Source organism: Poecilia reticulata, linkage group LG16 (assembly GCF_000633615.1).
Source record: "Poecilia reticulata strain Guanapo linkage group LG16, Guppy_female_1.0+MT, whole genome shotgun sequence".
In the NCBI taxonomy this organism is placed as follows: domain Eukaryota; kingdom Metazoa; phylum Chordata; class Actinopteri; order Cyprinodontiformes; family Poeciliidae; genus Poecilia; species Poecilia reticulata.
Window position 1 is genome coordinate 1,246,097 of NC_024346.1, and position 13,912 is coordinate 1,260,008.

At 38.9% G+C, this 13,912-nt stretch overlaps 2 protein-coding genes across 2 annotated transcripts in view; both read right to left on the reverse strand.

Moving 5' to 3' along the window:
- LOC103477526 (metaxin-1-like) overlaps positions 1–7,548 on the reverse strand; it is a 10,333-nt gene extending 2,785 nt beyond the window's left edge. The window contains exons 1-6 of the mRNA XM_008430686.2: positions 7,438–7,548; positions 5,181–5,250; positions 5,011–5,090; positions 2,911–3,003; positions 2,645–2,827; positions 872–948 (exon numbers count right to left, since the gene is read on the reverse strand). Coding sequence (XP_008428908.1) covers positions 872–948; positions 2,645–2,827; positions 2,911–3,003; positions 5,011–5,090; positions 5,181–5,250; positions 7,438–7,518 — 584 coding nt within the window. The 5' untranslated portion in view covers positions 7,519–7,548. The remainder of the gene's footprint in view (positions 1–871; positions 949–2,644; positions 2,828–2,910; positions 3,004–5,010; positions 5,091–5,180; positions 5,251–7,437) is intronic.
- Positions 7,549–9,268: 1,720 nt separating this feature from the next.
- The window catches only part of LOC103477534 (uncharacterized), a 15,043-nt gene continuing 10,399 nt past the window's right edge, over positions 9,269–13,912 (reverse strand). Inside the window, exons 5-8 of the mRNA XM_008430693.2 lie at positions 13,249–13,336; positions 12,035–12,089; positions 10,307–10,431; positions 9,269–10,192 (exon numbers count right to left, since the gene is read on the reverse strand). Of these exons, the coding sequence (XP_008428915.2) occupies positions 10,135–10,192; positions 10,307–10,431; positions 12,035–12,089; positions 13,249–13,336 (326 nt within the window). The 3' untranslated portion in view covers positions 9,269–10,134. The remainder of the gene's footprint in view (positions 10,193–10,306; positions 10,432–12,034; positions 12,090–13,248; positions 13,337–13,912) is intronic.

Sequence of the window (13,912 nt, forward strand, 5' to 3'; positions counted from 1 at the left end):
AGCAATGTAACGTGATCCTCTGATTGGCTCAGCAATGTAACGTGATCCTCTGGAGGAAGTGATGGCAAAGCGGGGCGTCATCACGACTTTACACCCCTCAGACCGACTCATCGAGACTTTGAATAATTGTCAATTTATTAGTTAAAGAATTAGAAATCTGAACATTCAGTGCATCGAACCCAGGCTCTTACCACTGGTTTAGATCAAATAAATGTTACCGTATTGGTGTTTATGTGAATCACGTTCTAAAGTGGTCAAAGTGAGAAGTGTTGCCAAATGCGATTAAATCGTTTTTTTTATTTCTTGTAATTATATTCAATTAATACACTATTTTTACTATTTCAATGATATACAACAAGAAAACTAATAAAAATACCCTTCCTGTAAGTATTTCAGATTGTGACAATCACTTAGCTCTTCGCCGATACATTCGGCCATCTTGGATTTTTTTGCTTCTTCTGTTTTAGGACTTTCTTGTTGTAACCAAAAAAGTCACAGAACAACCAGAGGTAATTCTAAGACAGTTTACAAAAACCATTAATCCGGTACGACTTACCAAAGGCAAAGTTTATTATTATTACCTATTAAAACATTGCAGAAACAACCCAAAATACACCAGCAGTTAGCAGCTAGCTGTTAGCTGCTAAGCTAGTGGGGTAACTGGCATGTTAGCATCAAAACGCTGACACAACAAAGCGGTTATTTCACTCTCAAAACATGGACTTCATGACACGTATTATACAATAAATCTCAGTAGAAACCATTTCCAGGCAGCGTGGGCGCTGCACGTCTGGAATAATTCACTTCAATAATCGTTTTAAATTTCACTCTGAGGTCGGAGATGGAAAATCTGCAGAACTTGAGAACTTACGAGTCTCCGAAGAAGAACTTGTGTGAGCCGAGTCTCTGCGACAGGAGGTTCATGCACTCTGCAGCGTCCCGGTACAGCTGGAAGACACAGGTCCAAACCGCGACTCAGAGGGTAAATAAACATGATCCTTGAACACCTCGGTTCTGATAAAACAGGTCCAAAATGCCTCTGGCAGCAGGAAATACAAGCGACATCACCAGAACCGGAACAGAGCCGTTTGTAGGGAACAGTTCAGAAAGAATAAAACCGGAGCTCTGAGAAGCAGGAAGAAAACCTCTGAGAGAAACTAGACCGACCTTTGACCTCAGAGGATTCACATAAAGACAGAGAGGAAGAAGCTGAGATTATAATAAAATAAACCAGATTAATCGGATTAAAAAAATTATCCTTCTGCAGATTTTTCATTTAACAACAAACTTATTTTACACAGAATCAGAAATACATTAAAAGATTAAATAATTTCCTTTTTAAGAAAATCAACATTTTATTACCTAAAACGCATCAACATCATTCATTCAGGAAACCTTCAGCTGACTGGACATCAGCACAGTGAAGGACTGATCTGCTGATTATTACTTTTTTATACTGATTAATAATTGGATTAAAAGGTAATTAATAAATTTTATTTACAGAATCTGAAGCTGGTGAAAATAAATCTGCCACTAGATGAGTTCTGGGTTAAACAGATTTACGCAAAAATACTTTTTCTTTTATCTTAAGTGCAAAATGTTTATATTTTCTGAACAGTTTTGGCTTAATTTACTGCTTTGACTGGGTTATTTTTAGAAAAAGACATTTCTGAGTCTAGTTAATGAACTGATTTCTAAATTAGTTACAATAATCAATCTGATTGATCGTTTCAGTTGTAAGGAGAACATCTGGATGTTTAGAGGAAAGAACCAGATGTTGACAGCCTGAAACTTTGTTTTCCTGCTCCCCTGAACATAAAGCGACCTCTGACCTTAGTCCTGAGCAGCAGTTTTCCTACCGCTCTGGATTTGTTCCGACCACATGGAAGCGATCTCTGTGTCCAGATGGGAAAAAGATTAAATCCCGACCACTTCATTTAGATCAACGTTGGATGAATATCAGGATTTATTCACTCATTCATCTTTCTGCTCATTTTTACATCAGCTTCAAACAGAAGCTGCTGCTTCCTCAGGATTTATTCAGCAGGGAAAGAAGCAGAGAGCAGCCAGCTATCCAACATGGTGGAGGAGGGGTGATGATGTGGGCTTGTTTTGCAGCTACAGAACCTAGACTCCATAAGATCAGTTAAAGGGGCAGCATCATGTGTTTTATGTGGCACATAGTGCAGTTTTACAGCACAGTCAGGTAACTGTGTTGCCTTCAGTTGGTATAAAAATTTTATATATATAAAATATGACTTGAAAGAAATGTTACTTCCAGATTTAACGTCTTGAAATTGGGCCTCTGTTTCTTTAAGAACTCCTGCTCTTTCTGAAGCTCCGCCTCCAGGAAGTCATCCCAACATGGCTCCTCTATTAACCCTTTAGCGTTTTTACCAGAGTTGCCCTGGAGCAGCTCCTATAATGAGCTCAGCAGCTGGTTGCTGATTGCTGCGGGCTAGTCTGAAGGAGCTTCATCTTCGAAGGCGGGGCTACGTCACCCAGGCATTTTGCACAGCTGAATGAATGATTGCCATAGAGAATAAAGGATTTCTCAAAGAGGCAGTAAAGAACCGATCCAGAAAAGTGGATTTTACATGATACCGGTCCTTTAAGCTGCTGGGAAGCTCCAACTTGGTCTCACCTCCTTCTCCAGCTCCTCCCCAGCCTCCAGGTGCTCGTCTCCCCTCAGCAGCCGCAGCTTCTCCAGCTGCCGGCTCTGCATCCGGCCAGGCAGGAAGAAGTTCAGTGGGAACATCATGTGCTCGGCGTACCAGCGTCGGGTCACCTCCACGAAGTTCTTCGGCTCCACCCAGAAGGTGTAGATCTGCAGGAGGAAGTCCGACCCGCAGGCTGGTGAGCAGGTTCAGGACGGGATGCAGGGGTTCAGGGGGAAACGATCCGTCTTACCAGCGCCGGCATGAGCTTCTCCTCCAGCAGAGAGATGAAGGCCAGGCTGTCAGCACCTTCTTTAGCCGACAGGTCGAAGTCTGCGTTGAATTTCTGAGGAAACACAAACCAGGAGGGTTTTCAGACACTGCAGATGCTAATTTGCTTATGCTATAATCTGAAATGTCTGAGCTGTAAACTTCCACTTTTTTAATAAAGTTTGTCCTGATTTATTTTAGAATAGCCTCTAACTGCAAAGCAACGCTACAACATTGCAAACTAGCCGCTTAATAAAAAGCATTTTAACTCATTTAAATGTACAAATCATCAAACCCTTTTTACACAAAACAAAAAGACACTTATTATTTTTCACGTTAAGCCATGATTACCGACAAATATCGTCCAAACCAAGAACCTAACTAACTTATAAACACTTCGGCCTTACATACTCCATCTTGGATTTCCTCCGTTTTCTTTGTCAGGGTAAACAAAAACGGTCACAAAATAACTACCAGAGGAAACTCTATAAATTGTTTTTAAAAAACAGTTAATGCAGTATAACCTACACAGTCTTCAACAAAGTTTATTATTATTACATATGAACATAAAATATAGCAGTCAGCCCGAAATACACTAGCAGTCCGCTGCTAAGCTAAGCTGCTAGCGGAACAACTAGCATGAAATGCTAACGCAGTCTAACGGATATTTCACTCTCAAAACATCGTCTACTAAAGACTGGTTGGTGGAATGCCAAATACTCTATGATAAAAACTTTACAGGAATTTCTTCCATGTATTTGGTGGACGTTATTAACTGAAAACTAATAAAAAGTGCTTGTCCACTTCTTCGTGTATATGAGGACGGTAAAGTGGGTAAAAGATACACCGCCACCTTTTGGTTCAACTCGATACTACAGATCAATACGCGTTCACCCCTTTTACTTCTGTTAATTTATTCACAATTTGATTCGTTTGCTACTAGTTGGATTCACGTTGAGGTGTATTTACAGATATAACCTCAGACCGGTTTAAAAAAACCGGTCTGACCCTTATTCTTCTTCTTCTCAGTCTTTATGTTCCCAGAATAAATAAAACCCATTTAGATTAAAAAGCTATTTTTTCTGATTCTCATGTAAACTAAAGGAGACAGGCTGAAGTAGAAAGTTCTGGAGAAGTTCAGCTGTGATGGCTGCAGCTTCACTCAGTTCTGGTTCTGGTCCATTCTGAAGCTCTGCATGTGTGTTTTATTGGGTGTTGTAGAGTTTATAGGTCTAGTTGGACACATTTCAGGTTCCTTCACTACCTTGAGGATATGAAGTTATTCTGAAACCAAGGTGAAAAGAACCTGACAAGGAGAAAGAACCACCAAAGATCAGCGTTGGGATGAAGAAGAAGTCAGGAGCTGTGGTTGGAAACCATGATGACGGAGACAAACAAGCAGCAGAAACGTGACTGACGGGGTTTAAAAGCTGCAGCCGAGCGTGAAAACCGCAGTTTGTTCCTCCTGCAGCTCCTGCGGTTTCTAGACAACCTACCACAGCGAGCGCACCCCAGAGCATGCTGGGTAATGTCTTCCAGCTGCTGCTGATCCCAGCTGAAGCCAGAGGTTTGGCTGATAACGGTAGATGACGTAACTCCAAGTGTTACTGCAGATAAAAAGCACCAGTTTCACTGGCAGATTTCCACTTAAAGCCTGTTAGAAGTGAAAAACTGTCAGTGGAGGAAGACTTTTTTATTAAAGGATTACTGACACAAAACAAGCTCCTTCATCTTGCTGAAATGTTACTTGTTTTGTATTTTTTTCAAATATTTGCACTAGGAAGTAGACAAAATGCTTGGTAAGGTTTTGTGTTATTGCAGTGAGATTATTTTGCTCCTTTTCTAAAATCTCTGCAAATTATAATTAAAAATAAAAGATGCAAATGAGCGACTGGTTGGATTTCCTGTTCAGTCCACAAAGTTTCACATTAAAGGCATCTATCTGGTCTCTGTTTTAAATCTTAAAAAATTTCATTTTTGCAAAAGTCGTGTCAACAACCGTAAATCCAGGTGAAATTTACCTGAACTACTTATTAAAAAACAATAAATCAAAGTTATTTTCTCTGACTGGTTAGACGTTCACCTGTTTCCTGAGGTGGATGATGATGTCAGAGGGGCGGGACAGAGTCTCGTTCTGATTGGTCCTCAGAGCAGGAAGAGAACCTGGTGAAACCATGGGAAGCAGTAAAGCGTGAGAAGTTGTGGATGATTTTTCCCGTCGGAGTGAAGCGGAGCTGCAATGATCCGACTCACCGCCGGGACTCCGCCAGGGGTTGCAGATCTTCCTAAGCTTCAGCGGAGCGCCAGCGAACTGAGCGTACGCCTGAGGAATCAGAGAAACATCTTCACTCCAGCAGTTCAACCTCCTGCTCCAGTTAACAATCTTTATGTTTATTTTCAAAAAGCAACTATCAAATCTAGTGACTTCAAAACAGTGACTGGAAAAATCTAGCAACTTTTCTTTTTTTTTCAAAAACGTGACTAACAAAAAACTCTAGTACCATTTTTTTTTTAAGTGACTAGCATTTAAACAAAATTGTCAAAATTTTCATGTAAACAAAAATGAAACCCTGAAGTCAGTTTATCTGCAAAAATAAGAATATTTGGGGTTTAGTTACTCTTTAGAGTTAAAGTCATAAAACTCATCAATATTTGTTAAATTTGTGAAAATTGACATAAAAAAAGTTGATATTTAATATTTCTAAGAAAATCATTTGAAGAGCCGCAGATGGATGATGAAACTATGTTTAACTGAAGCTGCAGCAGAAGCTGAAGCTGCTGGAGGAACCAGAATAAACGACCTCTGCAGACGGCAGGAACAAACGTCTCCTCATGCAGGGATGTGTGGGTTTCTGTTAAACTGCCCGAGACATGATGACAGCCTCTGGAAAATGTTCCCAGAATCTGCTGCTAATTAAATCACTTTTTTTGTTCACATGAGTTCTCTCATTCAGGCTGTTTGTGTTCAACGCCGCCGCCGCCTTTCGGTTCCTCTGCAGGTCGATCCGACGGGGCCAAAAGCAGCTTTCAGACAGACACTTACAGTAAAACGTGACTCAGAGCTTCTGGAAGTAAAAGCTGCGTAAAAACGATTGGCTGCTAGTCGAGAGCCTCACTCGGTTTTACAACCAGGAAAAATGAGGAGGAATTTCCTCATAAAACTGTGAAGACATTTATTCCACCAGCTGGATGTGAGGGAACTGGAGCTGCATATGCTCCTCCTCTGGGTCTGGGTTCTGGTACTGCTTCAGCATCACCAGGCAGGAGGTAAAGTCAGTTTGCTGCTGAGAAGGTCCTGCAGTAAAACTCGCCTGCATGCGTTCATTACGCAACGTTTAAGGGCTCAGACAGGGTGGGACATCACAGCGTCAGTCCGGCAGGGGGCGCCTGGCTGAAGCCCCGCCTCCTCCATGCGAACCCACAGCCAGCTGTGACTCAGTAACTGGTTTCCCACCCGCGTCATTACCCAGCATACACTGCTGCTCCGCTGACTGATGTGAAGCCAACAATAACATGTTTGGATCAGGTTTAATCGCTCTGCAGACACAAAGCATTCTGGGTGGTCGTCATCATCTGATCCGTCAGTCTGGTGTAAGAAAACGCTTTTAAAGTTCTGCTGGTTCTTAAAGCTGCAGTGTTTACTTAAAGCAGACGAACCAATCAGACTCCAGGGAAGTTCATTCACTAACCAATCACTGTCGGAGTTCAACCTGCAGCAGAAACACTTTCTGGTCAAAAGCTGAAACACAGGAACATCCAGAACTGGACGTCTGAGCTGAACAGGAGTTTTCTACAACTGCTAGATGCTTTTAATTTATGCTGAACTGGAAGAGAAAATATTCAGACTGAAACTTCCAACACTTTCCAGCAGTTTGCTGCCACCTGCTGGTAATGCGCGGAATTACACAACATTCATGAGCATCCAGATGCTCAAGATATTAAGATATGAATCAGCCTGGGCTACTTCAGGATAAATACAGTAAGTTAGGATAAAATGACAAACAATAAGCATGTCTGCTGTTTTTTCTACGGTTTTCAAAGCTACGACCAAACGAACCCAGCAGGAAAAAATGCAACCATCAGGCTTCCAAGGTTGATTTTCATTTTCTTTTGGTTCCAGTGACTAAAACGGATAAAAGAGGAAAAAATGCTCCAGGTTTAGGAAATCCAAGCTTTTTAATATTAACGTTGTTATTTTTAAGACTTTTAAAAGTACCAAAGACCACGTGATCTGCAGTTAATCGAGTTATTTTAATGTTAACTGGTCTTAATTTCCCACTGGAAGACAGAAAATAGTTACTGCGGCTGTTTGATCAGCTTCCGTGTGTTTATTTGTTAAAATAAACCATTAAATTACATTTAAAATAAGCCAGTTTGACCGTCATATTAAACCGGATTATTTATTCATTCAGCGGTTCGGCTGGAGGACTTAACCCGACTTTCGGTAACAGAAACACCGCCGGCAGGCAGCCGACGAACCGACACCGACTACCAGCGACCGAACCCTCACCAGAACCACCAGGCAGTCGGTGCTGACAGACGGCAAACCCCAGTCTCCTTCCCAGCAAAACAACTCGTCGGGGGCCGCCATCTTTTTCAACTGGAAGATGAACTTTAACACCGGAAGAGGAGCGTTCTTCTCCACCGGCGGCTATCAAAATAAAATAAAATAAAATAAAATAAAATAAAATAAAATAAAATAAAATAAAATAAAATAAAATAAAATAAAATAAAATAAAATAAAATAAAATAAAATAAAATAAAATAAAATAAAATAAAATAAAATAAAATAAAATAAAATAATTTTGTATCATCTTAAAAAATATACTTAAGACTCAAATAATCTTTGCAAATTACATGTAATTCTATTGAAATAAATTCAAATGTGAAACATCAGAAATCATTAAATTCAAGTAGAGAAGACATAAAATCATTGTGAAGAAAATTAAATGAAATAATTTTAAACTGAACAAAAGATAATGTATGGATAATAAACCAAATATATATAAAAACTAACTTCTATTACAACATCAGATTATTTTGTTAGAGTCTTATAATTAATAAACAATAAAATGAATAACTGAAAGCAGCTAGCTGCAGATGCTGCATTCACCAATCTACATATTAAAACAACTCAAATTTAATTGAAAAGTTTAATCTCAAAAATTCAGTAAACACTCAAAATATACCTGATTTTTTGGGAAGTTATGGTTTAGACATTTGGCCACTAGTGTTCTTGCGTTAGAAATGAGCTTCTAAACCAAATGTTAACCTCAAGAAATCTGCAGAAGTGGTTAAAAAAAAGAGAGAAACTCTGATTATTTAAGGCAAAATATAAGAAAAACTGAGCTCAACCATAAAATCAACTGAGATCTTTTAATTTGTATTCCTTCTGCTCTTTTTCTTTGAATCCGTTTCCTATTTTATAAAGGAGTGATGACTCAATAGCTCCCTCCTCCTCCAGTTTTATGATGCTTCCTCCTGATTATTCACCATCAGTTCTGCAGCCTTCAGTCATTTGTAGGAGCAGAAAGAGCTGCAGGAACCGGCAGCAGGTTCCTTCTCCCAAAAACCAGAATGGTGAAAGAACTTCCTCCTCTTCACGTCTCGGGAGATAAAAGTTGTGAAACTGCCGTCTTCTGAAACACATGACTCGGTTTCACAAACACTATATTTACATTTTAGAGTTTCACTGTGATGCTAAAAGAGAAGGAAGTTATGAAACGGTCCAGTTTGTTGAGGATTTTGCATTTCAGCAGAGTTTCAGTGAAAACAGGAGCAACAAGTAAAGGGTGTTTTTATCTACAGACCAGTTTTCAGAAAACATGTCAACGACGCCTAAAAAACTGTCTGTGAATTTTTGTTCTTGCAATAACTTTCAAATTATAATTGCTTAAAATGAGCATGTGGCCTCAAGTGGATAAAATAACATCTATAACTGCTTTAAATAAGGATTATTACATTTTGTCTCATGTATAAAATCTTTATCTTATTAGGATTTTAAGAGGCAGACCAACACAAACTAGAGCATAACTGTGGAGTGAGGCTAAATGTTTTTTAATTTTACTTTACAAATTAAGAGTTTGTATTCAGTTCACTTTACTTTGATACTCCTAAATAAATTACAATGCTTTCAGATGCATCACAATCAGTAACCAGAGTCTAAATCCAGATGTTCTCTCTTGTAAACAAACAAGATAAAATAATGCAAACTCCAAAACACAAACAAACCAAATGCAACAGAAAAATGCAGCCAAAGAAAGAAACACTTTGCAGCTGTGGGGAATAGAAATAAAGAAAAAACGCCAAAAATAGCAAAAACAAAACTAAACAAAAAGTATACAATTCTACAAAACAAGCTCAACAAAAAGGAAATCCTCCAAACCACTAGGGGGAGTCAAACACCAAAACATGTGAGAACATAGCCTCAGTAAAGACGGGAGAACCGGAAGAAAGTAGGTGGAAGAAAGAAAACAGGTTGTACTTTACATTACAGAACAGCAGCATATTTACGTAGCTAATATAGCGACTCCAGACTCCCCCTAGTGGTCTGGAGGTTTTATCCTGCTTGTTGCTTTTGTGTTTTTGTTCTATTTTCTGTGGTTTCCATGTAGAAAAATGCTGCATAGCATTTTGTTTTTTTGTGTTTGTGCAAATACATAAATGAGTTTTCATCATTTATATATTTGCAACTCGTTTGAACCCGTAGGCCACCGTAGCTTTGAGTTTTTAACAACAAAAATACTGGTTAGGGCAGATATACTGCAAAACTTTGTTTTTTATATTATTATGTCATTATGTACTATTTACATATTCTATACAGTCTCTTGTTACAGCATAATTTATCTTGTGTTTGAAAATATTTACAGAGTTAAGCAACAGGAACTGGGTCACATTTAAAGGCTGTTTTTGTTTTGCCAGCACCATAATTTCATTTGGTGACATCATTTATACACCATCCAGTTTCTAACGCTGTCTGCTAAATATTTCTGCTCTGCTTGAACATCGTGATTCCTTCGGTTCTGACTCGGTTTCTCAAACAGAAACAGTTTGAGCTTCGGCTGCAGCAGGACGGAGGATTAATATCCATGTGAGGCTAATCTGCAGCACAGCTCTTCCAGAAAGCTGCTTCTCTGGTGCTGAGGTGAAACCAGAAGGTGTTGCTGGTTGATTCAGCACAGCCACATTAAAATGGGAGGTCGCGACCTCAGCCTCTGGTGGCTACTGAAGAGTAGATGGTCGGATCCGGTTCTTCTTCTGCTTTTCTGTACAAGATAAATAAAAAAATAAGAAGTTCTAAATGTACAAGTGTCTCAGCTCGTCAGTCAGTCAGTCAGTCAGTCAGTCAGTCAGTCAGTCAGTCAGTCTGCATGTCCTACCTGGCCAGTTTGCTTTGCTTGAACTGGACCGAAGCGTAGCTGATCTCCTCATCCTCTACTTCCTGTTCCTGACTTCCTGTTTCCTGCTGAAGAGGCTGCAGGACGCTGCTGTAGATGTGATCAGGCTGAGGGGCCCAGAGAGAAGAAGACAGTGAACACTGAGGAACGGACTGCTACAGCTGCAGGAACAAACTTATTACTGTTTATCAGCCTGATTGTTACTTTATTGTATCAAAATTGTCAACTGACTTGATCATCTTTAACCTTCAGTTTTTTAACTTTTGCAAAGCAAACTATTTCTATGATGTTTTGTCTTCAAACCTGCAGTCACACATGGGAGCTGCCTCCTCAAACTCAACCTGCTTCTGGTTCAAAGGACGTTTTTCCTTTCCACTGTCGCCACATGCATGAACACCTGGTTCTATATATATTATTTCAATCAGATTTATTTGTCCTGAGACGACATTGATAGTGGACTTGTGATTTATATAATAGGTCTAAAACTATTAATCAATTTAATTGATTAATCCTTTACACACTCAAAAATGGCAATTTGCTGAAAAAACAACATATTCATAGATTTAATTAAGCCAAAACTGTCCAAAAAATAGATACATTTTGCAATGAAGACTGAAAAAAAACTTTTGTCTRTAAATATTTTTTACCCAAAAATCATCAACTTTCTTTTCGCCTCACACTAAAAGAATGTGGTTATTGCATATTAGGCAAGAAAATGTTTGTTTTCCTATTTAAAAAGGAAATCTATTTGTTTATTTGTATCTTTGAATGTATTTTAAATATAGTATAAAAAAGGTTTAAGTAGTTAAATTTAAAAAAATATGTAGAATGTGCCATTTAAAAAAAATCTTTTAAATCAATTAATCTTCAGAATAATTGATAAACTTATTTATTACTAAAATAACAGTTAAATGCAGCTCTAATATTTAAAAAGTTTTAATGTTCAGAACATGAGTTTATATTTGTGATGCACAAACGACGATATCTTGATTTACAACATGGCTTCTGGTAATTACAGCTGAGTGTAAGTAAAACACCGACATTTACACATTTAGCGGCATGTTCACATGTTCTCATAAGTTATTTAATTATTAGTCTTAATCGGTTTAATTGTCCAACTATGAACACAATATAAACCAGTGCGCTAAGTAAGTAAACTTATGCTAGCAAGCTATGCTAGCAAGCTAGCTCGCGGCTAGCGCTTCTTCATGCTAACAGCGCCGGGCTAAAGTGTTTTCATACAGTTGAATTTATTGTGAATAAAGTCACTGCTTTACAGACTCTGTATACAGGTTTGATAGCAGCTTCATTCAGCTTTTGAAATTATTGGCAGTAGCTGCTGACGGTGTCCACGTCTTCACCACTAAAAGTATCTCAGTAATGAGGTTAAAGTTAGCTACTGCTAACACAGTCACCAATTTTAAAAGAAGGTTTAATCAACTATAATTGTAAAATAGAGTACAGCAGTCAGAGCTGAAGGTTGTGGATTTTGTAGACTGTCTTGCCTTGGAATCCATGTTTCTATTGGCAATTTGTAGATAAAAAAAATCTAATAATGTAATAATTAATAATTAAATAGAAACATCTTGGATTGGATCTTTCTTTTACTTCCTCGTCCCTTCCTGACCCCTGTCCTCATAAATAGAGGTTAATAAATGAATAAATTAAATGCTAGCATCGCCACAGAATCGATGACAAACAGGAAGTCACCTTCATCTCTGCTCCTGCTCTCCTGGTGTTTGAACTGCCTGCTGCTGTTCGCTTCCTGTAACAAACAAAGGTTTTAAACACAGAAAGAACTATCCATCCATCCATTTTCTTACACATTGTCCCTCAGGGGGGTCAGGAGGTGCTGGTGCCTATCTCCAGCTAACATTCCGGGCGAGAGGCGGGGTCACCTGGACAGATCACCTGGACAGGTGACACACAGACAACACAGAGACACACAGGACACACAACCATGCACACACACACTCACACCTAGGGGCAATTTGGAGAGGCCAATTAACCTGACAGTCATGTTGTTGGACTGTGGGAGGAAACCGGAGTACCTGGAGAAAACCCACCATGCACAGGGAGAACATGGAGACTCCATGCAGAAAGACCGGGGCCGGGAATCGAACCCTGAACCTTCTTGCTGCAATGCAACAGCTCTCAGAAAGAACTAATCAAATAAAAAAATAATCCTCATTGATGTTTTGATGGTAACCGTTTTTAACTCCACCTTGATGACATCACAGAAGGTGGTGATGCGCTTTGGTGGCTGAATGTGGGCGAGAAGGTTTAATAAACACAAACTGATTCCTGAGTAAAGTTTTAATTACTCAGCTTCCTGTTTGTCTTGGGAAGGTCCTGGAAACACCCAGACACTGCTGATTAAAATACTAGCTTTGTATTAAATTTAGTTAATAATTAGTATAATAATTAGTTAATAATTAGCACATGAAAGCGCTACACCGACAGTATTTAGTCGAAGCTAATGGCTAATGCTAAAACTTCAATTTAAATTCTATCTGCTCTTGAAAGACTACAACCCTCGAGCAAAATTTTAATTTTATATTATTATTTAAATGTTCTATAATCCCTTTTAGATATTGAATTTATATTTCTATCTTGTTCTGTCTATTTTAGTTTGTTCGTGAATGTTTCTTGTTTTAAATAAAGTTATTTAAGCAAAAACAGAAAGAGAGCGAGGAGAGGAAACAGGACTGCAGAGTAAACAAACTTCAAAATAAGAGCGTGAATATAAACATGTACTTAAAGAGTCTTTAACAGTCCTCAACACAGATGTCAACCATCTAAAAGTTTACAAAACAGCCAAGTAAATTAGCGCTAAAACATTTATCAGGAAAAATAGGAAGCTAAGTGCGGTAAACATTTTCAAAGTTAGCTACTCTATTAGCACATTAGCACCGCTGCGGTACCTTTTAATGATGAAGATGAGGAGGATGAGGGTGGTGACCACCAGCAGGACTCCAAAGGTCACAGCAGCAGCCAGAGGAAAGTTAGAGTCTGGAAAACAGAAAGTTTCTAACCATCAGGTTTATTCTGCAGCTGGACGCACCATTCAGATTCTATTAAATCTAGATGATTTAAACTGTTTACAGAGGATTTTACTTCCAGAAAATCTCAAGAGTTTAGCTATAAAAATGTGTCGGGGTTCTGCGGTGGTGCAGGGGTTAAACACAACCCAAATAGGGAGGCCTTGGTCCCAGATGTGGCTGTCGCAGGTTCGAATCCCGGCCTGCTGACCTTGGCCTCATGTCCTCCTCCTCTCCTGTCATGTTTAAATAAAGGCCACTGGAGCCAAAAAACCTTTCCAAAAAGAAAGTGTCACATGTGGTGGATGCATAGCTCAGAAAATGAGAATATGATGAAAAAGTTCTTTATTTTTGTCCTCAGTGTGACACCAGATTTATTACACCTTGAGTAAAATATGTAAAGTTTTTATTTCTTGTAGTTTTGATGATTCTGGTTAAGAAAGAATGAAAACCCAAATCCTTAGGGGGGCCCAGAAGAAAATCTTTAATCTTTGGGAACCACTGATGGAACCACCATCAGTGGTTCCATCACCATCAGTGGTTCCAC